At 47.9% G+C, this 26,664-nt stretch overlaps 1 protein-coding gene across 1 annotated transcript in view; it reads left to right on the top strand.

Annotated features, from left to right (window-relative positions):
• The window catches only part of SEZ6L (seizure related 6 homolog like), a 182,232-nt gene that overhangs the window by 106,769 nt on the left and 48,799 nt on the right, over window positions 1-26,664 (top strand). Inside the window, exons 2-9 of the mRNA XM_044244414.1 lie at window positions 5,373-6,086; window positions 7,125-7,258; window positions 9,486-9,678; window positions 12,120-12,305; window positions 18,021-18,186; window positions 20,223-20,389; window positions 20,794-20,988; window positions 22,693-22,831. Coding sequence (XP_044100349.1) covers window positions 5,373-6,086; window positions 7,125-7,258; window positions 9,486-9,678; window positions 12,120-12,305; window positions 18,021-18,186; window positions 20,223-20,389; window positions 20,794-20,988; window positions 22,693-22,831 — 1,894 coding nt within the window. The remainder of the gene's footprint in view (window positions 1-5,372; window positions 6,087-7,124; window positions 7,259-9,485; window positions 9,679-12,119; window positions 12,306-18,020; window positions 18,187-20,222; window positions 20,390-20,793; window positions 20,989-22,692; window positions 22,832-26,664) is intronic.

Genomic DNA, 26,664 nt, shown 5'->3' with positions numbered 1-26,664 from the left:
TTGAGGAGGGCAAAAGCAGGAGAAACCACCAACTGAATAGAGCGTTATTAATGAGGATTAGACTAGGAAGCAACAGTTTTGTAGTCCCCTTTACCAAAAAAAATACACCCACTGAAGCGCCGGCCAGGCCCGCCTCCTAAAAGTCCTTCCCATGAACAGTTTGATGAGGGAAAAATTATCGTCATCCCTACTGGAAGACCCAGAGGGGTTCCATGACTCAATGAATGAGGTACTTTTGTGATAGCAAATGTGTCTGTGTGTTCTCTTGGCCTTTCCATCACTAGGTACTAAAGGGAACAGTTAAACCTAGCTCGTTCTGTAATTTTTTTTTCACTTAAGACAGTATTAAATCTTTATTATACACATTTTGGAAAACACCAAAAAGTAGAAGGAAGAAAACCCATGCCATCTAGAGGAAGCCAGGGCCACATTGTTGGAGCCATTCTTAGAGTAATGTTGTAGGGGCGCCTGAGGGGGGTTTGTTGGGTTGAGAATTCAGCTCAGGTCATGATCTCAGGGACATGAGATCTTGGACCCTGAGCTAGGCATGGAGACTGGTAAAGATCCTTTTTCTAGGGGCACCTGGGTGTCTCAGTCAGTTAAACACCTGCCTTCTGCTCTGGTCATGATCTCAGGGTCCCGGGATTGAGTCCCGCATCAGGCTTCCTGCTTAATGGGGAGTCTGCTCCCTCTCTCCCTGCCCCTCCCTACCCCTTGTGCTCTTTCTCTCTCTCTTTCTCAAATAGGTTTAAAAAAAAAAAGATTCTCTCTCCCTCTCCTTCTGCCCCCCCTTAAATATATATATGGTAACAACATTACAGATAGTGACTCCCTATCGTGACGAGCACCGAGGAAGGTATAGACTTGTTAGATCAGTATGTGGTACACCTGAAACAAAGAGAACAGTGGATGTTAGTTTAAAAAAAACTTTTAAATTAACTTCGAAAATTAAAAGAAAGGTCTGATATAGCTTACAGTAAAACAAAGCCCACCAAAACACCAGCTCTGCATCGTCATTTGTTTTAGGTGGTTGGTCCCGTTGTTTTCATACACACCATAGAATTTTACGTCTTGCTCTTCTCACTGCACATTACAGCAGAAGCACTCCCCAGCTGTGGCTTCCTGGGCTTCCCACTCCATCCCTGTGTGTCCACGTGGGGATGGGCTGTCGTCAGTCACTCTGCTGCCGCCGAGCGGCTCCGATTCAAATCCGCAGTATCAGAGCGCATGGTGCCTTTCCGACTTTAATGGGATGCTGCCCAGTCTACTCTCCCCATCTCTCCCACCCAAGTGAGAGAGGGAAAAAGGGAAAGGTGCTTCCTCCTCAGCTTCGACGGGAGAACAAATGCTCAGTCATCTTCCGCATGCGGTCTGGAGAAGGGAGAGCAGCCTCTCTCTGCATTTAATTAGAGCCCCATCTCTTCCGTTGGATATCCGTGTTTGGTTATTGGTGTAGGTCTGTCTTCCGGAAGTGCCTAGAGCATTGACTTTCTTGTCCTGAGTATCAACCGGCAGAGAAATGTCACTCATTAATTGATGGGCAACACTGGGGCATTGAATGCACATGATAAAGGCAGAATCACCCATATGTGACTAGGATGACTGAACATTGGCTCTGAGAAAGAAGAGTTCATTTAATCCGGTGGTCATTGAGCCCCTGGGAAAAGCCAGCCTAGTCGAGCAAGTGATTATGTCTCTGGATCTCGAAGGCCCTGGAATCCCACTCTGACTCATTCCGGCTGGGATCTGGTTTTGCACAGCACTCCCCCGGCCAGCATCCCGGCTGAGAAAGAGGCCTCCAGCGGCAAACACTGCAGACCACAAACAGACTCTCATCTGTTTTGGACATGGCCTTGAGTTTGGAGCCAGCCACCAAGATCCCACGGGTGAACCCTGAGGAGGAGGCAACATGGTGGCGGGGAGGGAAATTTACCTCATGGATCTGCAACTCCCCTTGACAGTTAGGTCTTCAGTGGGGAAAAGCTGACTCAGTCCAGCCAGATCTACTTCCTATAAGGCTGAAGTGCCCCTATGGTTAACACCCGTTGTACCGTGGGGAACCCAGAGCTAGGCTCAGGGGCTGTGGGGAGGAGGCTGATCATGGACTCCTTTCTCTTGCATTCTCTCCTTCTCTTGTGGGCTGCATTGGATCTAGACAGGCTGGGGTGGCCAGGGGAGGTCACAGGCCTTGAAAGTGTCAACACCTGTGGCCCAGACCTACACCTGGGTTCCTGCAGCCTGCATCCTACAACAACTTGAAGGCAAAACCAACAAGGAGTAGAAAGTCAAGATTACAGGTTCCAGAGGGAGCTTTTCTGATCAGTCTGGTGATAAGAGTCACCCAAGGGGCTTTAACAGACCCCCACTTTCAAGATCTACCCCTGGAGATTCAGATGTCAGGGGTCTGACAGGGGAGAGTGACAAATGTGTATTTTTTTTAAGATTTTATTTATTTGACAGAGAAATCACAAGTAGACAGAGAAATAGGCAGAGAGAGAGAGGAGGAAGCAGGCTCCCCGCTGAGCAGAGAGCCCGATGCGGGGCTCGATCCCAGGACCCTGAGATCATGACCCGAGCCGAAGGCAGAGGCTTTAACCCACTGAGCCACCCAGGTGCCCTGACAAATGTGTATTTTAACGAGGAATCCAGGGAGGGTGAAGGGTATCATTTGGGAGATTTAAAAAACACTATAGCCCACCCAGCAGGGAAGCAAAACAATGGAGGTCTGAGGGGTGGTTTTGGAGGGGGCCACTGCTTCCTGCTGAGAAGGACAGGCTGTCAGTGATAACAGTACCTCATGATATTTAACAGAGCTGCTAGCATGGTCTTTGGCAGCAGGAAAATGGAGGTTGGAAACGCAGCTTTGCAGGTTTGTGTGACCTTAGAAGTTAATTTAGTGTCCCACAGCCTCACTTTGCTCATCTGTACAACAGGAATAATTTTTTCCTTGAGAAACAATAAAATTAGGTAATGGGTTTAAAAAAAAGTGTTTAGCAGATGCCTGATACATACCCAGCACTCAGTAAAGCAATCAAAAATGAAACGTCATAAATATCACTATTATTATGGCCAAGGGCACGCCGATGTGCCTTATGTCCTTTGTCATTGCTCCTCCCCCTTCCTCACTTGTAATCAAGGGGACATATTTGTAAAAGGACTGGCAGAAGCTAATACAGACACCGGACCCCACAAAACTCACAAGCAGTGTCAGGATCGAACCACTCCCTCTGCCCTCTCTAGCAAGATTAACAAAGGGCTTGAAGAATAATTGTCAGTTACCTGATCACGCCCCAGATCAACACAGTCCAAGCTGGAAGACCTGACTAGAGTGACCTAGTCTGGCTGCCCACCTGACCCAGACAGAGAAGATGGAGAGAGAGAACATGAAACCCACACGGTTATGCTAGGGAGCAGTGGTCAAGGTTGGAGCACCATCTGGGTCCCCTAATCCCAGGGGCATCCAAGCTTTGTGCACTGAAACACAGCTGGTGCTCTGGAGCCACGTGTCCTGACCCCTCACCCTCCTTCCTCTATTTTGGCCCCTTCCCTTTTTTCTCACTGCACAGTCTACAGAGATGGTCAGCATCAATCATTTAACAAAAGTGACAGTCCTCACAAAAAGCACAGCTCTTGAGCAAACCCATGTCTGATCTAATTCTGTGAGGTAGATGGGGGTGGCTCTGTTACGCACAAGAGGCTCAGTGGATTTGCCCAGTCTGATGCAGCTGGGGGACTGTGGAAGGCAGGATTCGAATCCGGATCCAATTCGAAAGCCTCGATGCTTCCCCCCTTGGACCAGGAAACCTGCTTGGTTGGCCCCTTAATGCCCTTGATCTTCCCTCAGGTCATGCATGTGTCCTGTCCTTCCCCAGACGGGTTCCTGCCCTGGCGCGACCGGGAGCCTGGAATGCACGCCGGCTGGTGATCAATGGGACACAACAGGAACATTTGTCGATGCCAGTTGCAAACTGTTGCAGTCTATATAGATTAAGCCACTGCCGCCGACTCCATGAAACTAAATGAGCCTTCCCGACAGCGGCAGAAATAAATTTAAATGACAGTGCCGAAGGGCCCAGAGACTGCGGCTGAGTGAGTGTCTGTCTGCAGAAAATCGACAAGGACAGCTATCAGTCCCAGGGCTTCTATCCCACGATGTAATTCCTCTCTATCTCAAGATCATCATTGGGGATGCTCTGACCACTCTGGCTTCCCACAGAAGGGTGCGGATACAATGACAATAGTGACAGCAGCTGGCGCGTGCTAGGCACTCACTGTGGGTGAGGCACATACCTATAGGTACAGGTATGCTTTATCCACGTCAACCCATTGCACCCAGGGAACAGGGTGCAATAACCCTGCTTTACAACTGGGGAAACTGAGGCTCAGGAAGGTCAAAGCCACATGCCAACTTGCAACTGACAGAAGTGGGTCTCAACTAAATGCAGGCGATCTCAGGCATGAGTCTGCCAAACAGTTGCCAGGACCAGCCCTTGTTTAAATTTACTAGGTGATTTTACATTCAAGGCAAAAATAAATCACACTTAGCAGGATATAGAGTGCCCACCAAGGCCTGGCCTAGCAACCACCCTGACTCACTGGCTTTCTCCCCAGTCACCCTCCATCTGCTTCCCCTCATATTCCTCTATTGTGCTCTCCTTCTTGCTCCACACTCTTCCTGCAACCCTCTGTTCTGAACCTATCTCATGATTCTGAATTTTCAAATCTTTCTGGGTCTCCCACAAGGTCAAGTTTAATTATTTAGAAAAAAAGAAAAAAGAAACAGAAAGAAAGAAAAGAAAAAGTGCCTCCCCCTCAACCCCAGGACAATACAGCCCTGAGCCAGGGCACACAGCTTGGAAAGGAGTGTGGGCTTGTTACAACCCCCACTCATCCCTTGGGCGATGTGCTTGTGTAGTAAACAACCTGCCCAACTGTACATGGTGGTCCTGCCCCACAGACTGAGTTAGAGGACTGTTCTCTGTGCCCTGTTAGCATACTGAGCTTCTCTCTTTCTAAGCATCTATCATACCAAATATGATTATTTCTCCTTTCCTATTACCCCTTTCAGTACATAAACAACTGGTACATGAGACACTTGTGCCCTTGGTTTCTGTAATCCTAATGCTTAGCTGGGGCCTGGCAGGATCAATGGTAAGTCTGTATGGTCAGCAAAAGGAAGAAAGGAAGGGAGCATGAAACAGAAAGAAAAGGAGAGGGAGAGAAGGTCAGGAGAGAGGGAAGGAGGCAGTTCCCATATTTGTCCTGGCATCTTGGCAAGTTAGGCCCACCCTAGGCCCACAGCTCAGGAGGTGGAGGACCTACCCTCCACCCTCAGCCCCAAGCTAACAGGTGTCTTTCCTCCTCTTCCACAGATGCATCCCGGGAAGCAGACATTGGCCCTTCAGGTGCTTCCCTTCTACCCTCCAGAGCTCTGGGGAGCAGCAGTCTTCAAGAGAAACTTGAAGAGAGAGTAACTACTGCCCCTCTGAATCCAGTGCAGTCGGGGGAAGATCTTCGAGAGCCAGGGCTGGAAGGGGAAGCCCCCTCGGCTGCCCTCTCCACGCGGCTGCCAGAGGAGACCGCCACCAAGCGCACCCTCCCCTCCGGGAAGAAGCTGCCTTCGCTCAAGCAGGTGAACTCGGCCAGGAAACAGCTGCGGCCCAAAGTCACCTCCACGGCAGCGGTTCAGAGGACAGTGTCCTCCCCTGCCTCCTTGGGCCTGGGCATCCTCTCTTCCTCCGCCACTGAGAAGCCCCGCCCCCCGGGAGACCCTGAGCCTGCTGCCTCCGAGGAGCCCCTCTGGCTGGACCAGAAAGCAGGTGCAGTCCCCACGACGCCCGCACCCCTGCAGATCTCCCCCTTCACCTCCCAGTACTATGTGGCCCACACCCTCCCCCAGAGGCCAGACCCTGGGGAGTCTGTGGTGCCTGATGATGCCCCTGAGGCTCCCCCCGAAGATGCCAGTCCCATAACCTTGATGGACAAAGGTGAGAACGAACTGACCGGGTCAGCCTCAGAGGAGAGCCAGGAGACCACGACATCCACCATCATCACCACCACGGTCATCACAACTGAGCAGGCCCCCGGTAAGCAGCCCGCAGACCCTCAAGCCCTCCTGCTGCAACCACGAGGCACCCACTCTGTGCAGGCCATGGCGGGAGGGGAGCCAGGGAGACCCATGTCCCTCCATCACTTATCACCTGTTGAGCACTGACTTGTGCTTGACCTCATGGCTCAGAATTACTATCCCCATTTTAAAGATGAGACCACTGAGACTCAGAGACATCAAGCAGTTTGCCCAAGGCCACGCAGCTAAAGAGTGGGATTCAAATCTTTTTCAGCTTGGAATAGAATCCTTTAACCTGCTGAAGGCCCTTGACTTTTCAGTCTTTTTTTTTTTAAGATTTATTTATTTATTGAGAGAGAACACACATGAGGGGAGGGGCAGAGAGAGAGACAGAATCTTAAGCTGATTCCTCACTGACAATGAAGACTGAGGTGCGTCTTGATCTCAGGACTCCAAGACCACCACTGAAGCCAAAACCAAGAGTCTAACACCCAACCACTGTGCTCGCAGGTGCCCCTCAGAGTGCTTTGACTTTGACAGTTGCATTTACTTCTCCAGACTTGATAAAATGCACATCTGTGTCCCCGTCTTCTATCTTCTTTTCTGTTTTCAAACAGAGAAGACAGACACCAACGGTCGATCATAGGTAGATTTGGGACAAGTGCATTATGGCCTCTCTTTAGAAAGTATAAGTTCTGGGTTTGAATCCTGCTCTCTGTGTGAGGTTGGCCCAGACACCACCCCTCTCTGAGCTTCGGTTTACGTATCTCTAAAATGGGTATGAAATGTCAGGTCCTACAAGGGTGAATGGGGTCGGGCCGGTACAGTGGTTAGGATTGTGCCTAGTGGAATTGAAGTAAGCAGTCAGCCTATGTCAGCTACCACAGTTTGGATTATCATGTTGATTCTGGGGACTAAAGGAGAATTAGCAGCAGTGGGAGGGAGGGGGAAAGAAAAATGCTGGTGCCCCAGAAGCCCAGAGCCACCCTACAGCCTATCTGAGACATGACATCTATCTGAACTGTCCTTCGTGTCCTAATGAAAGTCCTTCCTCCAGCTCCCTGCAGTGTGAGCTTCTCTGATCCCGAAGGGTACATTGACTCCAGTGACTATCCACCACTGCCCCTCAGCGGCTTCCTGGAGTGTACGTACAACGTGACGGTCTACACTGGCTACGGTGTGGAGCTCCAGGTAATTGTAGAAAGTTGCCTGGACAGTGCCTGCCTCTTCCAGCAGGAAGTCTCTGGAGGGTTGTCTGACTCAGGCTTACTGTTATCATCCTAACTGCTTTGGTTCCTTCTTTGCCTTAAGCGGGGCAATTTGAGCTGGGTTTTGTTGAATGAATAGGAGTTCCCGATTCAATGCACAGCTGAAATAGGCATACATGGAGGAGGGGGAACAGTTAATAAATTGTGAGGTATTATACTCAGAAGGAAAGTCCTCTTATACCCTGTATCAAACACATTATATCCTTGTATCAAAACTTTTTTGCCTGTAAGCTAAGAATGGAAAAGCAGAGTGGCATAGTGCTCAAACATCTGGATTTAAGTCCCAGCTCTACCAGTGAAAGCTGTGTGACTCTGGGCAAGGGATGTTACCTCTCTGAGCCTTGGTCTCTCCATTAGTAAAATAGAGATGATAATACTACTATTTTACAGATACTCAGGATGGTACAAATATGACAATGCACAGACCATTCAGCCAGAGAGCCTAGCTCAGTGTATGTTACCAATTATCCTCATCCCACTTCCTGACCTTCCCCAATTGACCCCCCAATTCTTAAAAAATGGAACAAGGAGGGGGGTCTGGGAGTGGGGAACTGTCCAGTTCACTGCCTCACAGGAGAGGACAGGAAAAGAAAGCTGGTACCAAGTCATGGTGGCAGACCCTCCCAGGCTAAGTTTGGAGGTCTGGATGTATACCTTTTTCTAATGAACAATAACGAACCATCAAAAGTTTTTTAGCTGGGTTGGTTGTCACCTAACCAGAACTTTATTTTAGGGAAGTTTTTCAGACTTTCATGGAAAGAATAAAAATTAAGCGCCTCAGCACCAGGAGCTGTGGTCTTTGCAGTCCCCAGAGCTTAGCACAGTGTGTGGCACATAATAGGTACTTCCTAAATGTTCATGGAATTAAAGTGAGCTGGAGGGAAGTTGCAGTCCATCTGAATGTGGCACTCCATGGTCCTTTTCCTTCCACTTGGTGTCGAACACTGCATGGAGCTCTTTACCAGGCACATAATTCCTTCACTGAGTACCTACTGGGTACCAATCATGGCTATTTACTCTGGGGGATATGGGAGTGTGCAAACTAATGCAGTACCTCCCCTAAAGGAGTTCACTGCCCTATGATTGAGACAGACATACTTAGAAGACATTAGAATGCCATTTGAAAAGGTGTTCAGTGGGTGCTTATAGGGGATGTTGTAACATCCCAGTGGAGGCATGGGAGAGCCCTTTGGTAGTCAGGGAAGGTCTCACAGAGAAGGGAAATTTTAGTAGAGCTTTGGGGAATGAATAGGAGTTTGTCAAAAAAAAAAAAAAAGAGTAAGATGTATGATCTGCAAGAGGAAGGGTTCGTCGGTAAGGCCAGCCCTGCTTTGTTGAGAGGCAAAGGGGCTAGGATCCCAGGCCCCACTAGGAGAGGCATCAAAATCCAAATTGGGCACTGGGATCTGACTAAAGGTCCCCCCCCAGCCACACTCCATTTGTTTAGTGTCTTTGTATACAACTAAAGTATCTCTCCTCTTTCTCCTCCAAACCTGGAAAGTGGACTTGGAAATCAAGTATGCAGTTCTTTGTGTAAGTGATGGGGTTAGAGCCGCTGTTTTACAGCACATGAGGGGGCCCTGAGAAATGAGCCCCCCACTCCCTCTTACCAGTTCATGCAGAAAGGGGAAGAATGAATTCAATCCACATAAATATTTATTGAGCGCCTGTTATGTGCCAAGCACTCTTCTGGGCACTAGGGACAAGGAACAAATGGGGGGGCGGGGGCAAAAACACCTTCATTCATGGAGCTTGCATTCTGGTGGAATGCCTTATTCTGTCCTCCTGGAGTCTGGGCTTCAGGAACCAGCGGATCAAGCCCTTGCCCTCCCCTCTCCATCCAGGAGAACTTACCTCAGCTGCCGGCGTGGAGAAGGCTCTCTCACAGGACGCATCCATGGATGCTTACAGATTTTTGCAGTACCTTTGCCCTATACCTTGGCTTCAGTCTGGTCCCTCATGAGGGGAACCTAGATATTTCCAGGGCTCCAGATGTTTCCAAGGGGGCCTGTCTGTCCTCTTGACTTGGGGCTGGCTGCGGGCTGCTGTGTTGGCATTGTCTGGGGTCCTCTGGCAGCTGCACAGCCTGCAAGGGCCCTGTCTCAAGCACAACTCAGAGTTCCTCTCCATCCGGCCCTGTCTGTCTGCAGGTGAAGAGCGTGAACCTGTCTGACGGTGAGCTGCTCTCCATCCGCGGGGTAGACGGTCCCACCTTGACTGTCCTGGCCAACCAGACTCTCCTGGTGGAGGGACAGGTTATCCGAAGTCCCACCAACACCATCTCTGTCTACTTCCGGACCTTCCAGGACGATGTCCTTGGAACCTTCCAGCTGCACTATCAGGGTAAGCTCGCATCTAGGCTAATGCGGGGGCCGGGGGGGGGGTAGATGTTTGCCTCAGTTTCCCTCTGGAGCCAAGGATTCTCCAACTTTTTGTGCCAGGGATCCCTCCATCAGGTTGTTAAAACCTCTGGACCCCTTCTCAGAACCATGTTTTTGAAAGCGTAAAATAAAACCTTACACGACTAAGAAGGAAACCAGTCAGGTTGAATTACAGTTGTCAAAATATTATTTTAATCGGCAATGTCATAATCCATGTGCTTCTTTATTAACACATTAAATAATAATCTCCCCCGGCAGCTCTGGTAATTACTGTAATTTCAAAGTACTGAGGATCATAAGAAATATGTCAAGATATCTACCATGATATGAAAATATCTGTATTTCTTTTGGTGACGAAGTCACACGTTCTACAAATAGGTCATAGTCTGTTGCTTATCTACATGATTGAAGAAAATACCTCTGTTCAGTGAAAGATAAATAGGAAACCAGCAAGCCACTTTTTCCCATTCAGATAGATCCACAGCTCCTGAGTCTCCTAAATAGATCCTCGGGGAAGTCCATGGATTTCTGGTAAAAAGCCTCAACTCCCAGGGCCAACCCACAGGGGTCCGGCTCTCTCTTTTCTTCTGCGATGTTTTTTTCTTTCCTTTTTGTCTGACTCTGAGGCTCCCCTCTTGCTTTCTGTTCATCTTGCTCTTCTCTCTCCCTTCCTTCCTTCCTCCTTCTTGGCCCCCTCCCTCTTTTCTTGCCCCTTCATCCTTTCCGTCTCTCCCTCTCTTCTTTCCCTCCCTCCACTCTCCCTTCCCTCCGGCCGACACCCTCTCTCTCGCTCGCATCCCCTTTCTCTACCTCTGGAGACCTTCCCGTGACCTCAGGTTACTTCCCTGAACCAGAAGCTCCTCTATGTCCTTGCCAGAAACCTGCGTGGAGAGTGGGGTCTGCCCTCACACATCTGGATATTTGGGCACCCTCTAACTGGGCATCAAACTGAATGAACATCAGGGGCGCCTGGGTGGCTCAGTGGGTTAAGCCACTGCCTTCGGCTCAGGTCATGATCTCAGAGTCCTGGGATCGAGTCCCGCATCGGGCTCTCTGCTCAGCAGGGAGCCTGCTCCCTCTCTCTATCTCTGCCTGCCTCTCTGTCTACTTGTGATTTCTCTCTGTCAAATAAATAAATAAAAATCTTTTAAAAAAAAACTGAATGAACATCAGGAAAAACAGTTCTGTTGAAACTTTGCCCTCGGATGTTTCTGAAACAGGGGAATGAGTGTCTGTGGGGGTACCTGCCTCATCACCACTTTCCAAGACCAAGACTCCCCCTGTTGTCTTGTTCATTACTGAATGGGGGCAAATAAATAGTTTGTAGAGCCCTTGGGTTGGATGTAATCCTCCCAGTGAGTTCTGGGATCATTGATACCTCATGCAGTGGGAGTGGTCAGACCATACAGCCAAAAGGAGCAGTTAGGAAGGTTTTCACATCCTCTTAGGAGAATCAAGGAGCTCAGCACAGTCCTCTAGAGCCTTCTACTGCCCCCAGCTAGATGTTGGACTAAGGAGGCTCTTCCTCGGTGTTTCCTATTTAATCCTTACTGCCACTGGTGAGGCAGGGACAATTGCCGACTCCCCTGGAAAGATGAGGAGAACCAACTTCGGGGCACTCTGTCCCTTTCTCAAGGTCACACAGTTTCTAAGGGATGGAGGAAGAATGTAAACTCACATTGGTCTCCTCCACAGGCCAGGCCTGTGTGGGCCAGGATGGTTATTTTCTTTTTTTTTTTTTTAAGATTTTATTTATTTATTTGACAGAGAGAGATCACAAGTAGGCAGAAAGGCAGGCAGAGAGAGAGAGAGGAAGGGAAGCAGGCTCCCCGCTGAGCAGAGAGCCCGATTCAGGACTCGATCTCAGGACCCTGAGATCATGACCTGAGCCGAAGGCAGTGGCTTAACCCACTGAGCCACCCAGGCACCCCAGGATGGTTATTTTCAAGCTGTCCTAGCCTTTGGCATTTCCTGAAGAGCTGCTTATTCGAGTTCTGGTCCAAGCTTGTGCTCATTTTTAACAAACACCGAAATTGTTTGTGCTGGTAGGACAAAACCCACCTGAGTCCTACGGCCCCTCCTTTCCCCAAGGAGAAGGCAGCTCTGCATCCACATGAAGAGATGTTCACATGAGGTGTGGGAACTTATTTTTCACCCCAAACCTGTGATATCTGATTAGACAAGGTGGGGACCTTGGATCCCAGAAAAAGTGTCAATCTGGCGGTCTCCTCACCCTATGATCAATGAGAGTTCCAAAAATACACACATACTGCCCCCACCCAGTGCTCTGGAGCCCCTAGGGGCCTTATCTTTTCTCAGCACAAATTGGCTCCTGGTATGTGGGTCACGTTCTTCCTGTCCCGGCTCCTAAGGGATGACCATCTGCCTTTGCATTTCTCCCAGCCTTCATGCTGAGCTGCAATTTTCCTCGCCGGCCCGACTTCGGGGATGTCACGGTGATGGACCTGCACCCGGGTGGGGCGGCCCACTTCCACTGCCACCTGGGCTATGAGCTCCAGGGCGCCAAGACGCTGACTTGCATGAATGCCTCCAAGCCCCACTGGAGCAGCCAGGAGCCCATCTGTTCAGGTACACTCCCCCCCTCGCCAGACCGGACATAGATAGTTCCCTCAGAGGTGAGACACCAACCCCAGGGCATGAGACTGACCTTAGGGATAGGCGCCCAGCCCAGGGCAAGAGACTGCCCCCAAGATGGACAACCATAGCCACTGAAATCTTTAGTCTGTGGAAAAGCACACGTCACCTAGAATTTACCATTAGCCACATTTAGCAGATCTGAAACTTGGTGCAACCATCACCACTCTGTACTTCTAGAACATCTCCATCGCTCCCAAAAGGAAACCTTGTACCCATTGGCACCCGCTCCCTAATTTCCCCTCCCCCCATAAACCTTAACAACCAACAACATGCTTTCTGTGTCAATGGATGTTCCTCTTCTGGACATTTCATATAAAGGGGATCCTACAATACATGGTCTTTTCCAACTGGCTTCTTTTGCCCAAGATCATGTGTTTGAGGTTGACCCATGTCGTAATGTGGGTCAGTACCTTGTTCCTTTTCATGGCCGAAACATATGTCTGTGTGTGACTCTCCCCTGTTTCATTGATGTATTCATTGGTGGACGCTGGAGTTTTTCCCACTTTGGCAATGATGAATAACGCTGCTGTGAACATCTGTATATCAATCTTTGTGTGGACGTATGTTTTCTTTTCTCCTGGGTCCTATGGTAATTCTCTGGTTAACTTTTTAAGGAATTGTCAAGCTATTTTCTGCAGAGGCTGCACTGTTTGTCTTTCACACCTGACTGTGTGTGAGAGTTCCTCTTTCTCCACATCCTAGCCAGCACTTCTTATGTTACACGTTTTCTTTTTATGATTTTAGCCACCCTGGTGGGCAGGAAGCTTTCTCATTGTGGCTTTGATTTGCATTTCCCTGATGGCTAACAATGCTGAGTGGCTTTCCTGTGCCTCTTGGCCATTTGTAGATCTTCTTAGAGAGATGTCTATTCAAGTCCTTTGCCTGTTTGTTTTTTTAATTTTGTTATTTGTCTTTTTGTTGTTGTCCTTTATATATTCTGAATATTAGATCCGTGTCAGGGATATGATTGGCAAATATTTTGTCCCTCCCTGTGAGTTGCTTTTTGACTTCTTTTTTTAAAAATTTACTTATTTATTTGAGAGAAAGAGAGAGCAGGGGGGAGGGGAAGAAGGAGAGGGAGAGAGAGAATCCACAAGCAGACTCCCCACTGAATGTGGAGCCCGACTCCACTCAGGGCTTGATCCCAGGACCCTGAGATCATGCCCTGAGCTGAAACCAAGAGTCAGGTGCTTAACCGACCGCACCACCCAGGTGGCCCATGTTTTTTCACTTCTTGCTATTGTGCTCTAATGCAGAAAAGCTTTTCATGCTGACAAAGTGTAATTTATCTATTTTAATCTGTGGCTGTACTTTGGTATGCCTGCTGCCACACTTTGAACCCAGTCAGTAGATACTGAAACACTGCCAGAGCTGCCGTAAATGTTCATGTAGCAATGCTGCATGATGACAGCCATACCTCCACATTACAGATGACGAAACAGAGGCTCAGGGAGGTGAAGTCACTTGCCCAAAGTCAACAGACAGTAACTGAAATGAGTTCAGAGCCCTTCTCTTCTGAGCTGTTTTTCTCAAAGCACGGATGGTCTACAGACCAGCAAGAGGACTACAGACACATAGTTCTGGGCCTCCTACAGGACCAGCTGAATCAAAATCTCCATTTTAGCATGCCCTTGTGTGATTTGCATGCACATTATAGATCAAGGGGCTCAGGGTTACCCTGTACTGTTAGGCATAGCCTTGACTATCCTCAGCTATCAAGAGAGAAAAATCATATTAGATTCTCAGAAGTTCCGGTGGTGGTCAAAAAAGCACAGGTCGCCTGTAATAACTGAGCACCTACTATGTGCCAGGGCCTGAGCCACGAAAAAGAGCATACTGGGAATAATAATAAATTATTCCTTTCTTCCAGGCATTCAGAGTCAGGGAAATCTGAAAGCAAATGAGGCCTGATGACACATTCTGAGATTTGATTGTTGCAGTATTGTTTCCCCAAGGCCCTTTGGAATTTTTCTTCTTTGCTTTTTAACAAAAGGGAAATATCCAAACCATAGGGCAGTTGGGCTCTGTGCCTCTCCCACGTTAATTTTTATCTATGTGTGAAATCAAAGAGGAATTAAGCCTCAATTTGTGCTAAGAAAGATGGATGGGGAGCCACGGCTGGCAAATTGAAGCCAAACAGAGCCATCAGTTGGCTTAATAAGGCAAGGAAGGGGAGCAGAGAGGCAACAGATGAGCGGCAGCTTGGGGAGGACAGATGGCCGGTGCCCCCCACCAGGGTCTGTGTCCTCCGTCTCCTCAGCTCCTGAGCAATAGGACAACAATGCTGGCTATATTTTGAGCACCTATTCTGTGCCAGGGACAGTGCCAGGTCCCCTGTGTGCATCATTTCATTGACTTCTCACCATAGCCCTATAAACAGGGTGGAATCAGTATCACCCTTTGAGAGTGAACTTGAGAGTACAGAGTTTCCGTGACTTGTTCTAGATCCACAGAAGGTTGAGTGGCACAGGCGGGGTTTAAACCTCCACTTTAGGACAGGAAGGTAGTCGGGAGAGAGAGAGACAGACATATGCACAGAGACCCAGACAGACGTGTGCACGTGCCCACACACAACCCCAAAAAATACCCATACACCTCTGTCCATGGTGCTGAAAGACATATAGGTGGCGGCGGTAGGGGAGTGGGGAAGGGGCTTCTAGGCAATGTCTTTGGTGTAAATCAGCACACTCCGGAGCAGAGCAGAGAGCTATCTACCTTTTCGCCCACTGCAAGTCCTTATTGGTCATGCAGTCATTCAACAAACATTTAATGAGACCCAAGTGTCTCCTAAAAATAAGAAACAAACTACTTCCTCATGTTTATCTATCTCCCTCCAGTTCACAAATTATTTTTTAATATTTCTTTATTAGATTTTTATGATAAAAGTAATATATCACATTGATTGATTTACGAATGTTGAACCATCCTTGTAGCCCAGGGATGAATCCCACCTGATCATGGTGGATAATCTTTTTAATGTGTTGTTGGATCCTGTTGGCTAGGATCTTGTTGAGAATCTTAGCATCCATATTCATCAGTGATATTGGTCTGAAATTCTCCTTTTTGGTAGGGTCCTTGCCTGGTTTGGGGATCAGGGTAATGCTGGCTTCATAGAAAGAGTCTGGAAGTTTTCCTTCTGCTTCAATTTTTTGAAACAGCTTCAGGAGAATAGGTGTTATTTCTTCTTGGAAGGTTTGGTAGAATTCCCCAGGGAATCCGTCAGGTCCTGGGCTCTTGTTTTTTGGGAGATTTTTGATCACTGCTTCAATCTCGTTATTAGATATCGGTCTATTCAGGTTGTCGATTTCTTCCTGGTTCAATTTTGGTAGTTTATATTTTTCCAGGAATGCATCCATTTCATCAAGGTTGCTAAGCTTATTGGCATATAACTGTTCGTAGTAACTTCTGATGATTGTTTCTACTTCCTTGGTGTTAGTTGTGATCTCTCCCCTTTCATTCATAATTTTATGAATTTGGGATTTCTCTCTTTTCTTTTGGATTAGTGTAGCCAGTGGCTTATCGATCTTATTGATTCTTTCAAAAAACCAGCTTCTAGTTTCATTGATACGTTCTACTGTATCTCTGGTTTCTCCCTCATTGATCTCAGCTCTAATCTTGATGATTTCCCTTCTTATGTGTGGAGTTGGTTTGATTTGTTGTTGATCCTCCAGTTCTTTAAGGTGTAGAGACAGCTGGTGTGTTCTGGATTTTTCAATTTTTTTGAGCAAGGCTTATAGCAGCAATGGCCACAGTCGCCAAACTATGGAAAGAACCAAGATGCCCTTCAACGGATGAATGGATAAGGAAGATGTGGTCCATATACACTATGGAGTATTATGCCTCCATCAGAAAGGACGAATATCCAACTTTTGTAGCAACATGGACGGGACTGGAAGAGATTATGCTGAGTGAAATCAGTCAAGCAGAGAGAGTCAATTATCATATGGTTTCACTCATTTGTGGAGCATAACCAATAGCATGGAGGACAAGGGGCGTTAGAGAGTAGTAGGGAATTTGGGTAAATTGGAAGGGGAGGTGAACCATGAGAGACTATGGACTCTGAAAAACAGTCTGAGGGGTTTGAAGTGGCGGGGGGGTGGGAGGTTGGGGTACCAGGTGGTGGGTATTATAGAGGGCACAGCTTGCATGGAGCACTGGGTGTGGTGAAAAAATAATGAATACTGTTTTTCTGAAAATAAATAAATTGGGAAAAAAAAAAAATAAAAAATAAAATGATGCCACAAGAAAACTGTAAGGAGATGATAGATTCTAGGTGTAAAAAAATAAATATTTTTTTAAATTAAAAAAAAATGTAATATATATTCTGGTAAAAAAAAGAAATTCAAAATTGTAGAGATAGTAGCAAATTACTTTCATATTTATGGTCTCAATAGATTTTTGCAAATAGCTCATTGAAGTAGGTAAGGTAGACATACCATTTTGTAACTTGTTTTTTTTTTCCCACTTAAAATATATGAAGCATTATTCTATATTCCCAAGTATTCTTTAAGAACATGATTTTTTTAAAGATTTTTATTTATTTATTTGACAGAGATCACAAGTAGGCAGACAGGCAAGCAGAGAGAGGGGGAAGCAGGCTCCCCGCTGAGCAGAGAGCCCTATGTGGGCCTCGATCCCAGGACCCCAGGATCATGACCTGAGCTGAAGGCAGAGGCCTCAACCCACTGAGCCCCCCAGGTGCCTCTAAGAACATGATTTTTTTTTAAGATTTTATTTGTTTATTTGACAGACAGAGATCACAAGTAGGCAGAAAGGCAGGCAGAGAGAGAGGAGAAAAGCAGGCTCCCCGCTGAGCAGAGAGCCCGATGCCGGGCTCGATCCCAGGACCCTGAGATCATGACCTGAGCCGAAGGCAGAGGCTTTAACCCACTGAGCCACCCAGGCGCCCCAAGAACATGATTTTTAATAGCATGTGAATGGAGTGCATTTATTTTACCGAAGAGCTGTGAGTGGATATGTGTGTGGCTTCTCGTTTTTCGCTTAGAAGCACATCAGCAGTGAACACATTCATTCATAAATCCTGGTGAAAATTTCCAAATCTTCCTTTTAGCATAAATTCCCAGAACTTTAATGACTAGGTCAGAGTTTGGGAACATACTTTCTAAATTTTTCTCCAAATTGCTCTCCTGAAAGGTCATAGCAATTTGCATTCTAACCAGTTATGAGTGAGACTGCCCATTTCCCACCACCTTTCCCATTGGCAAGTTATGGCTGCTTTTTACCTTGACCAATCAGGTGGATGAAAATAGAAAGCAATCTACATTTGCCTTTCTTTTGTTATGAGTGTGTCCGCATTTTTAGTGCTTACTAAATACTAAAAGCATATATTTACATCCTTGATTACCATCTTATAGTGAAGAATTCAGGCACAGCCAGCACCATGGAAGAATCCTTAAATTACAGTTGTTCCTTAACATGAGGCACACAAGGGTCCAGGTGTGGGATGAGGTTTCCTACCAAGCAGGATGAATCTTGTCCAAGACAAGAAGCCTTTTACCATGTCTCCCTCTTCCCAAAATGTTGCCTCCCACTAAGGGGTAGGGGTGAGGATGTCTCCCTCTCTCTCTCTCTCTGTCCCTCTCTGCTCTCCTCTCATGGTCATCCCCTCCTATTTTCTGCCCCCAGCCCCTTGTGGAGGGGCTGTACACAACGCCACCATTGGCCGGGTCCTCTCCCCAAGTTACCCAGGAAACTCCAATGGGAGCCAGTTCTGCGTGTGGACAATTGAAGCTCCGGAGGGCCAGAAGCTACACCTGCACTTTGAGAAGCTGTCATTGCATGAGAAGGACAGGTAAGCCTCTGAGGGCTTACCCAGCAGCCTCCTCCCTTCCCAGAGTGTTGGAATGTGGTGAGGGATCTAGAGTCTTGAAATGGCTCATGAAGGTCGAGAAAGGAAAGGCTGGGGAGGTTGGCAAGGATATTAGACACCATCTTCGACCTCCTCCTTTTACAGGTAAGGAAACTTGGACATACAGAGGGAAAGCGACTTGCTCCAGGGCATACGTCAGGATAGGGGAAGAGGCCTGTTTCTCCTGCACATCCTTTTTTGCAGTTATCAAGGAGGGAGCATTCGCTGAGCACCTGCTCTGCACCCAGTCACATACTAAGCTCCATGGAGAACTGGAGAGAAGTAGCGAGACATGGTTTCCGGTTTGATAGGAAATTGATGTGGAAACACTAGACTTGTACACAGGAAGGAGCTAGGGAGAAGTTACAAGTCAATACTTAACAAAAAGCATGTCTGTAAACTCTAAGTTATATGTATGGAATCTAGAATCTTAAAGCTTTCTTATTCTATGACTTTATCTAGAATATTCTTGAATGTTCTAGAAAAGTAAGACCTTAGCTGTTTAGACTTGTTGCCTTTGGTTGTGTTCCCTTGGAAATGGACATGGGGACAAGGATGTTAGGGAAGGTCACTCATTTGGCAGCTAAACCTGGGAAGCAGTAGTAGAGGCATGGGACAGTGGGCAGGGAAGGGAAAGGAGTCAACACAGTGTGTGTGTTAATGAGCAGGTGACTGTGGGGGCAGCTGGGGCTCTATCTACTGGGAGCCTCTGGGATACTGTATTAAACATGCCTCAGCATGATCCTTTTGGAGGCGTGAGGCACCTGGTGTATTTACCTGCCACGACCCCCTTGCCCAGCCATCATTGGATGAGAGATGCTCCTGGACACACTATCTCCCCAGCACTGACCACCACCCTTTGAGCGGGTTGAGCTGACTGGCAAGCCAGGCCCTTGTCATCCCAACCACAGTGGACACATGACAAAATGGACAAACTGGTGCTTCAACATTTATGCATTTTAGTAACATTAGAAATTCATCTAGGCAGCGTAAGAGAAACCCTTTTTATGAGTCCAAGTAAACACATGTGTGCGTGTGCACACACACACGCACACACACACACCTCACAGGATTAAAAATGCCTGTTTATGACTCCATAAAAGGAGTTTGTCTAATTTGTATACTATTTATCTCCCTAGTTTTACATAATTCCTTTAAAAATACCAAGACTAGCAAAGAGTCAAGTATCAAATGGTTTAATAACAGTAAAAATGAATACCAACGTTTTGTGTAGCATATTTTCTTTGTCAGGGCACTTGATCCTGTCATATTCTCAACCTGTAAGATAGGTAGGAGAGATGTTATAATCCTTCCTTTCATGGCTATGGAAACTGAGGCCCAACTGAGACCTACGTACACCCAGTTGGTGGAGAATTGGGAAGTAAAAATCAGGACTCCTGATTCCACACACAGGGCTTTTAGGATATTAGAATAAAAAACAGAGCCTGTTAGGAGTCAAATGCTTAATAAACTTGACTCCTATGCCTACCCCTTCCTGGGCACGTTATGCACATGGCCTCTAATTCCTACACGCTGATGTAGATGGGTGTGATTGCATCCATTTTACAGATGAAGAAACAGAGGCTCAGTGATGTGAAGTGTCCGTGTCCAAAGTCACACAGCTCAGAAGGTTATAGCTTTGGGATTCTGGCTGTCTGACTACCACTCTTTCAGCCTATTGATCTCTTTTTCTCAATTAGTAATAGTAATTAGTATACATTAATTAGTCTGGTTCATTATATCACACACATCATTTTTCCTGTGATTTCAGAATCCATCCATGAGTCTAGGACAAGCATTCTACAAAAGAGTAAACAGGTCGCATAAGGTGGAGCAGCTTGTCCAGACAAGTCAGGGGGTAAAGTCGAGATCTGTGTCTGGAAATGAGGCTCCAGAGGGGGCGTTCATTGCACATACCTCCTGTTGCCATGGTGTGTAGTTATCCTCCTGTCCTCTTCCCACCCTGCTCCTCCCACCAGGATGATGGTCTACAGTGGCCTGATCAACAAGTCTGCTCTTCTCTATGACTCCCTCCAAACTGAGAATGTCCCCTTTGAGGGTCTGCTGAGTGAGGGCAACAGCATCCGCATTGAGTTCACATCTGACCAGGCGCGAGCAGCCTCAGCCTTCAACATCCGGTTCGAGGGTGAGGGTCCCTGGGGTCCTCCACCATACTGGGGGATGGCGTGGGCAAGGAGGAGCATGACAGAGCTGCGCTGGGTCCCCGGAGCTAGAAATCTGACGTGCTAAGGGCAAGGGAGACCCAATGGTCACACTGACTCTTTGACTTCCAAAGTTAGACTCTGCAGGGTTGGGAGGGCAGGGGTTTATATTCCCATTTTAGAGAAGAAAATATTGAGGTCCCAAAAAGCAAAGTGAATGGTCCAGGAGCCCTAAGCAGATCAGCTGGAATTGAAACATGGGAGCTGGTGTCCATTTTCCTTGGAGTTTCCCTAAACAGCAGGAGGGGTCCCATCTTCTGAGATCCAGCACTATGAGGAACCCCTGCCTCATCTGCACTGCAAACCCTCTTTTGTATCCCCACCCTAGCCTTTGAGAAAGGCCACTGTTATGAGCCCTACATTCAAAATGGGAATTTCACCACATCCGACCCAACCTACAACATCGGGACCATCGTGGAGTTCACGTGCGACCCTGGCCACTCTCTGGAGCAGGGTCCAGCCATTATTGAGTGCATCAATGTGCGGGACCCGTACTGGAATGACACAGAGCCCTTGTGCAGAGGTGAGTGGCCCCACTGCCTTCTTTCCGAGGTGACACAGGGACCTCCACCCCCTCAGATGAAAAGACCAAAGGTGCAGTCTAGAAGTATATGATAAATTTACATACCAATTTTAGCATTAGAACCCTTTCCAGGGCTCATATCTTTTGGGTCAGATTTGCTGCTTGTCCTTGAGAGAAATTACAAAATTGATAAATTTTTAAAGGTGCCCTTTTCTCCAAGCACAGACCCCATAGTGTGTAACTTAGTGAAAAGATCTCTGCATAGATTTCAGCTCCTCTATACCCCCTTTCTATGTACTTTTGTGCAGTGCACAACCCACCCAACCAACATGGCAGCCCTGAGTTTAATTAATAATGATAATGATATTAATAATAGGTACCAAGGGCTGCATTTGCATTATCTGATTTAATCCTCACTATGACCCTCTGAGGCACATAGTACTGACCCCATGTACAGGTGAGAAACCTGAAGCTGTGAAGTGATATTTCTTTTTTTTTTTAATTTATTTATTTTCAGAAAAACAGTATTCATTATTTTTTCACCACACCCAGGACTCCGTGCAATCCATGCCCTCTATAATGCCCACCACCTGGTACCCCAACCTCCCACACCCTCGCCACTTCAAACCCCTCAGATTGTTTTTCAGAGTCCATAGTCTCAGTCTGTTCTTAGAAGTGATATTTCTAAGAACAGACTGAGGGTAACTGGTACAGGTGGAAATGAAACTCAGGTCTCTCTCTTCTCAGAGACTTGTGTTCTGAGCCCCTCTGGACAACATTGGCTGGGCAGAACTCTCATCTCCATGAGATCCCACTGCCTTGCCCTGCCTTGTCTCTCTTCCCATATTCAAGGCCGCAGAGCCCCCTTGAGCCTGGCTGCACTTGGAGCATGTGGTGTAATGAAGAGAGCCCTGGCTCCTGGCCGCCGCTGCCTGGATGGCGGTTGGCATGAAATCACAGCTTCATCGTGGTGAGGGATTGATCCCTGTATTAAATGTGCTGGTTTAACAGAGCGGAATTTATTGGTGCTCTGGCCTCTGCCACACTGAGAACTTTCCAAAGTGGTAAAGAGAGTGGAATTTAAAGAGCCAGGCTCCAGGCACGGCCACATCTCTACTTCCAGCTCAGAGCTGGGCTCTCTGGCAGTAATGTTAACTAAGAAGTATTGAGCCTTTACCTTGGGTCAGGTGTTTGGCTGTACTTAACCCCCATGAGCTCAATCAAGCTCCAGAATAACCCAGCGGAGCCAGTGAGCAGTGGCGTTACTACAGCTTTATGGAGGAAGGGAACTGCAACTCCAAAAAGTTGCATGCCTTGTCATTGAGTCTGTGGGGGCAGAGGCAAGACTCAAACCCAGGTCCACCGAATGGAATGTAGCATCTGTTAGCCACTACTCACCCTGCCCAAGAATAAGGCTGCTGCGGAGTCACCCAGAACGTTGAGCTCTGTCCTTGATCCTGAAAGAAGCACAGCGCCCTTAGCCCCACCTTCACCAGCCATCAGCTAAAGGAGGCAGGCAGCCAGCCCTAACTTAGTCATCCCAAACACATGCACGGACTGCCTGAGGGGCAGACACCTGTTCTGGGTACATGGCGAGCCATGACTGTCTGACTTCATAGCTCAAGCTCTTAACCGCTATGCCCTACTGGCTTCTGTATGAATAACATGCATCTGTCTCTGTCTGCTTGTATCTCTCTTCTGCAGCCATGTGTGGTGGGGAACTCTCTGCCGTGGCCGGGGTGGTGCTGTCCCCAAACTGGCCAGAGCCATATGTGGAAGGTGAAGATTGTATCTGGAAGATTCACGTAGGGGAGGAGAAACGGATCTTCTTAGATATCCAGTTGTGAGTGTTTCTGATGGGGGGCCCTCCAGTCCAGCCCAACTGGGGAACAGATAGCTCCTGTTTTGTTCTTTGAGCCAGTGTTAATGAAGCATCAGCTAGTTGTCAGGGACTGTGTGCAAAGAGCTGGAGTCCCAGCAGTGGGAGAAACGACAGCATCTCACACAGAAACAGGGTCCCTAGCCTCCAGACATTCTGTCTTCAAAGGAAGCAGACATTAAAGGCAGAAATGCACCCACAATGGCACACCGTAAATTTGGTGAGCAATGTAAGAAAACATGAATGGTGCCATGAGATCCTATAGTGGGAATGTGATATAAAGAGGAAGGTCAGAAAAGCCTTCCCTGAGGATCCGATGCTAAAACTCGGAACTAGCGAGTGTGTTGCTGTAAATACATCTTAAAGGAACAGAATATGCAAAGGCCCTGTGGCAAGTACAGTATTTGCAAAGGACTGAACAGCCAGTGTGGTCGGGAAGAGGGGCGAGGTATAACATGTGCGGTCTGTATTGTAGCAGGTTGTTTTCTTATCTGTCCTCTCAACTAGACCTGAAGGTCCTTATAGTCAGAGCTTTCTTTGATTTATCTCTGACCTGGGATCTAACATAGAGCTTGCCACAGAGTAGGCACTCAGGAGACCAATGCTGCATGAACTGCTGTAATGGATGGTGTTATGTGTCTGTGTGGCTGTTTGCTGTACTCAGTGGGGGTGTCTATGAGATGCTCTATCCAGAACTGTCCCTCTGCTGAAATCCCCAGGGATGAGGAGAAGCAGACAGAGACAGATGGCCATGTCTAGAGAAGCAGAAGAAAAGGCTTCCGGGCAGACCCAGACACTGTGCCTTGGATGGTGGAGGGCAGGGGGGGAATGCCAAGTTCTGAAGGGTTTCTCTGGAGGCAGCCAGGGCCTGGGGAGTGGGGGAGGGTGCTATTCCCCTCTAGCCTGAAGTAGAAACCCAGTGGGCTGGGAAGCAAGACCCAGGCTGCCTTGCTCTGCAGAGGAGCCTTGCAAGAGAGGAGTTTTCTGCAAAATTATGTTAAAATTTTGAAGTTGTCCCTTAGATCCTAGGGAGGTGTCCTTGGAGGCTGCCCCAGGATCTTCTGCTCTAGATGAATCGAAGATTCACAGACCTTTTCCAGTTGCCCCTTGCGGACTTGGGGCCAGGCCAACCTGGGTCAGAATCTCATCCCCATCTCTCCCCAGCTGTTTCCTTTGGGCTTCTTTCTGGTTTGGGTTTTGTTCATTGGTGATGAGGCTCTTGGAATATCAGTGTTTTGTGGCTGCTGGAGGCAGCTTGTAAGCATCCCTTGCTCGTTCCTACCCTCACTCACTCGTTGGTGGGTGCTCACTCCTTCCTTCTGCTCTCACCTCTTGACTTCTAGAGTCTGGTATGAAGCGCTCATTCAAGATTCAACTACTCAAGATGTAGTATATAAGTTGTCTACTATGAGCCAAGCCCAGACGTAAGCACTGGAAAGGCTCTGGCAGCTGTCCCTTGGGCGGTGAAGTTTATATTGGAGCAGAGCTGGTTGGATGATCTCTATTAGCTCTGAGGGGGGAAAAAAATACATATAGGCCAACTGTGTGCAAGCACTAAGCTAGTCTCTGGTGGTCCAGTTGTGAGAAAACGAGAACCATCTATGTCCTCACTGTGTAATGGGTGAGGCAGACATGAAACTATATGCAGTGTGGTGAAAGCAGTGATAGGGATGATGTCTGAGTGAAATCAAGGAGGGCTTCGAGGAGGAAGGGACTTCTGATCTGGGATGAAAGAGAATATAGGCAACGATGAGTGGAAGGGAAGTGTGTCTCAGACAGTGAGAACAGAATGTGCAAAGCCTGAAAATGAGAGAGAGGGTGGCCTGCTTAGTGACTTCAGAGAAGTTTAAGGTGGCTGGAACATGGAGATTTTGTAGGGTTTATGGAGGGAAAGAGTCCAAGACCTGACATCTTCTTAGGTGAAGCTTCAAATAGAACACTCCTTTCTAAAGCTGTTCCCTCTAGGAAGACTTCTGTGGCTCCCTACCGCCCTCATGGTAAATATGATCACATGGGCCTGGATTATGAGCCCCTCTCCACCAGAAGCTCCCAGCAAGCCACTTCAATCTTCAGCCAGGAGAAGGAGAAACCAACTCCTGGTATCCTGGCTTCTCTTGCAGGTCCTCCCAGCCCCATGCCCCCAGAAATTGTCTGTGCTCCCCACTTCTGCTGTGCTCTGTGACCTTCTTCTTGCCACATGCCCCCCAGAGCATGGTTCTGCTTCACTGAAAATGGCCCACGTCTCCCCTTGGTGACACAGGGCTGGATGAGGAAACAAGAAAACGGGAGCCCTTGCTTTCACTCTCTCTAGGCATCAAATACTCAATTAACCTTCTGCTTGACACTAGATGGGGTTTTATTTGCACGGCAGAACACGCGATGGAACCGTCGGTCCTGAGCAGTTAGGTTCCTCAAAGCTGGGCAGCCACTGGCACCTGCATCAGGAAGGGACTCCTTGTCGGGATGCGGGGAAGACGTTCTCTCTTCTAATCATCCTGGCAACTCCTGGTATGAGGGTTGAGGGTTGCTGGGGAGAGAGGAGCCTCTACTTCCCTCCTCTGTGCCATGCCAAGGATCCCTGAGCAGCCCCAGACCCAGCACCAAGCCTCTTTGGGCTTCACGTTCCTCCTCTGTGAAGCAGTGGGCTGCCTTGAACTAAGAGAGTGCAGACTCAGACTCACGGAGGGCCAGGGGAGTAAGGGAGAATGGGAACTGGGGCCAGCGTGGGGTGATGTGGAGGGGAGGGATCTGGGATGGGGGGGTAGTGCATCCCCCCATCAAATCATTTAAATTTGCTTTTTTTTTTTTTTTAGAATAATGCCTTGCCCCCCCCCAAAATATTGTGTCTGCTGTTTGGGTCCAAACTCGAGGGGCCACATGTTTGTAAGCCTTGGTCTAGAAGGGGATAAAGGTTCTTTCTCATTGCCATGATATAGAGAGCGATTTTCATCACTGAGTGTTTCCTGTTTGCAAAGTGTTTTTACAGACACAGATTTATTCCCTTCCCAGAGTAGTCCTGTGGGGGTAATACAGCTACTCTATTCAACTCGTATTCCCTGCCTACTGACCTCTTTAGTTGGTTGTCTAAAAGGCCCCCTGAACAGAAGGTACCTGAAGTTAAACCCCTGATTTCCCTTCTGCAAACCCATTTCACCCCCACCAGCCCATCTCAGGAAGGAGTCCCCTTCTGCCAGCTGCTCAGGACAAAAAGACTCAGGTTGTTCTAGACTAGTAGAACGGGTGTGTGTCCAACAACTGGCTTTCTTGGCAGCAGGGTGGGGAGAAACACCCTGATTCATGGCATTTGTTGATTTCTGCAGCATAAATACTCCCACCATGGCCCATTTCAAGCTACTAACACAGTGCCAACAGGATCGCTAGATGCCCGGACATTTAACAACTGACTCCTGAGCCAGAGCGAGCTGTGGGTCCCAGCACACTCACTGTGAATTGGGTTCTTCTCTTTTCTCGCACTCCCTGTCTGCCGAGTCCTCAGTACCTCCTCCTGATTCTAGAATTCAAGAACCTTCAAGAGCCAGAAGATGCCCAGAGTCTAAGTGTGTGTCCTCCCCACCACTGCCACCATGGCCCATATCTCGTCCCAGGATTATTCCAGAAGCATCCTGCCTGGTCTCCCTGCTCCTGCTTTTGTCCCCTTTGGCGCTATTTGTAACCCACCACCCTGAGTGATCCTGTTAAAACCCAAGGCAGGTCTCACCACGCTGCTTCAAAGCCTACAGTAATTCTACCTTTTACCTAGAGCAAAAGCCAAAGTTCTTACAAAAGATCCCATGTGA

Source organism: Neovison vison, chromosome 3 (genome assembly GCF_020171115.1).
Source record: "Neovison vison isolate M4711 chromosome 3, ASM_NN_V1, whole genome shotgun sequence".
NCBI classification, from domain to species: Eukaryota; Metazoa; Chordata; class Mammalia; order Carnivora; family Mustelidae; genus Neogale; species Neogale vison.
Note: the sequence above shows the minus strand (reverse complement) of the source record. Positions and strands in the feature narration are given on the sequence as shown.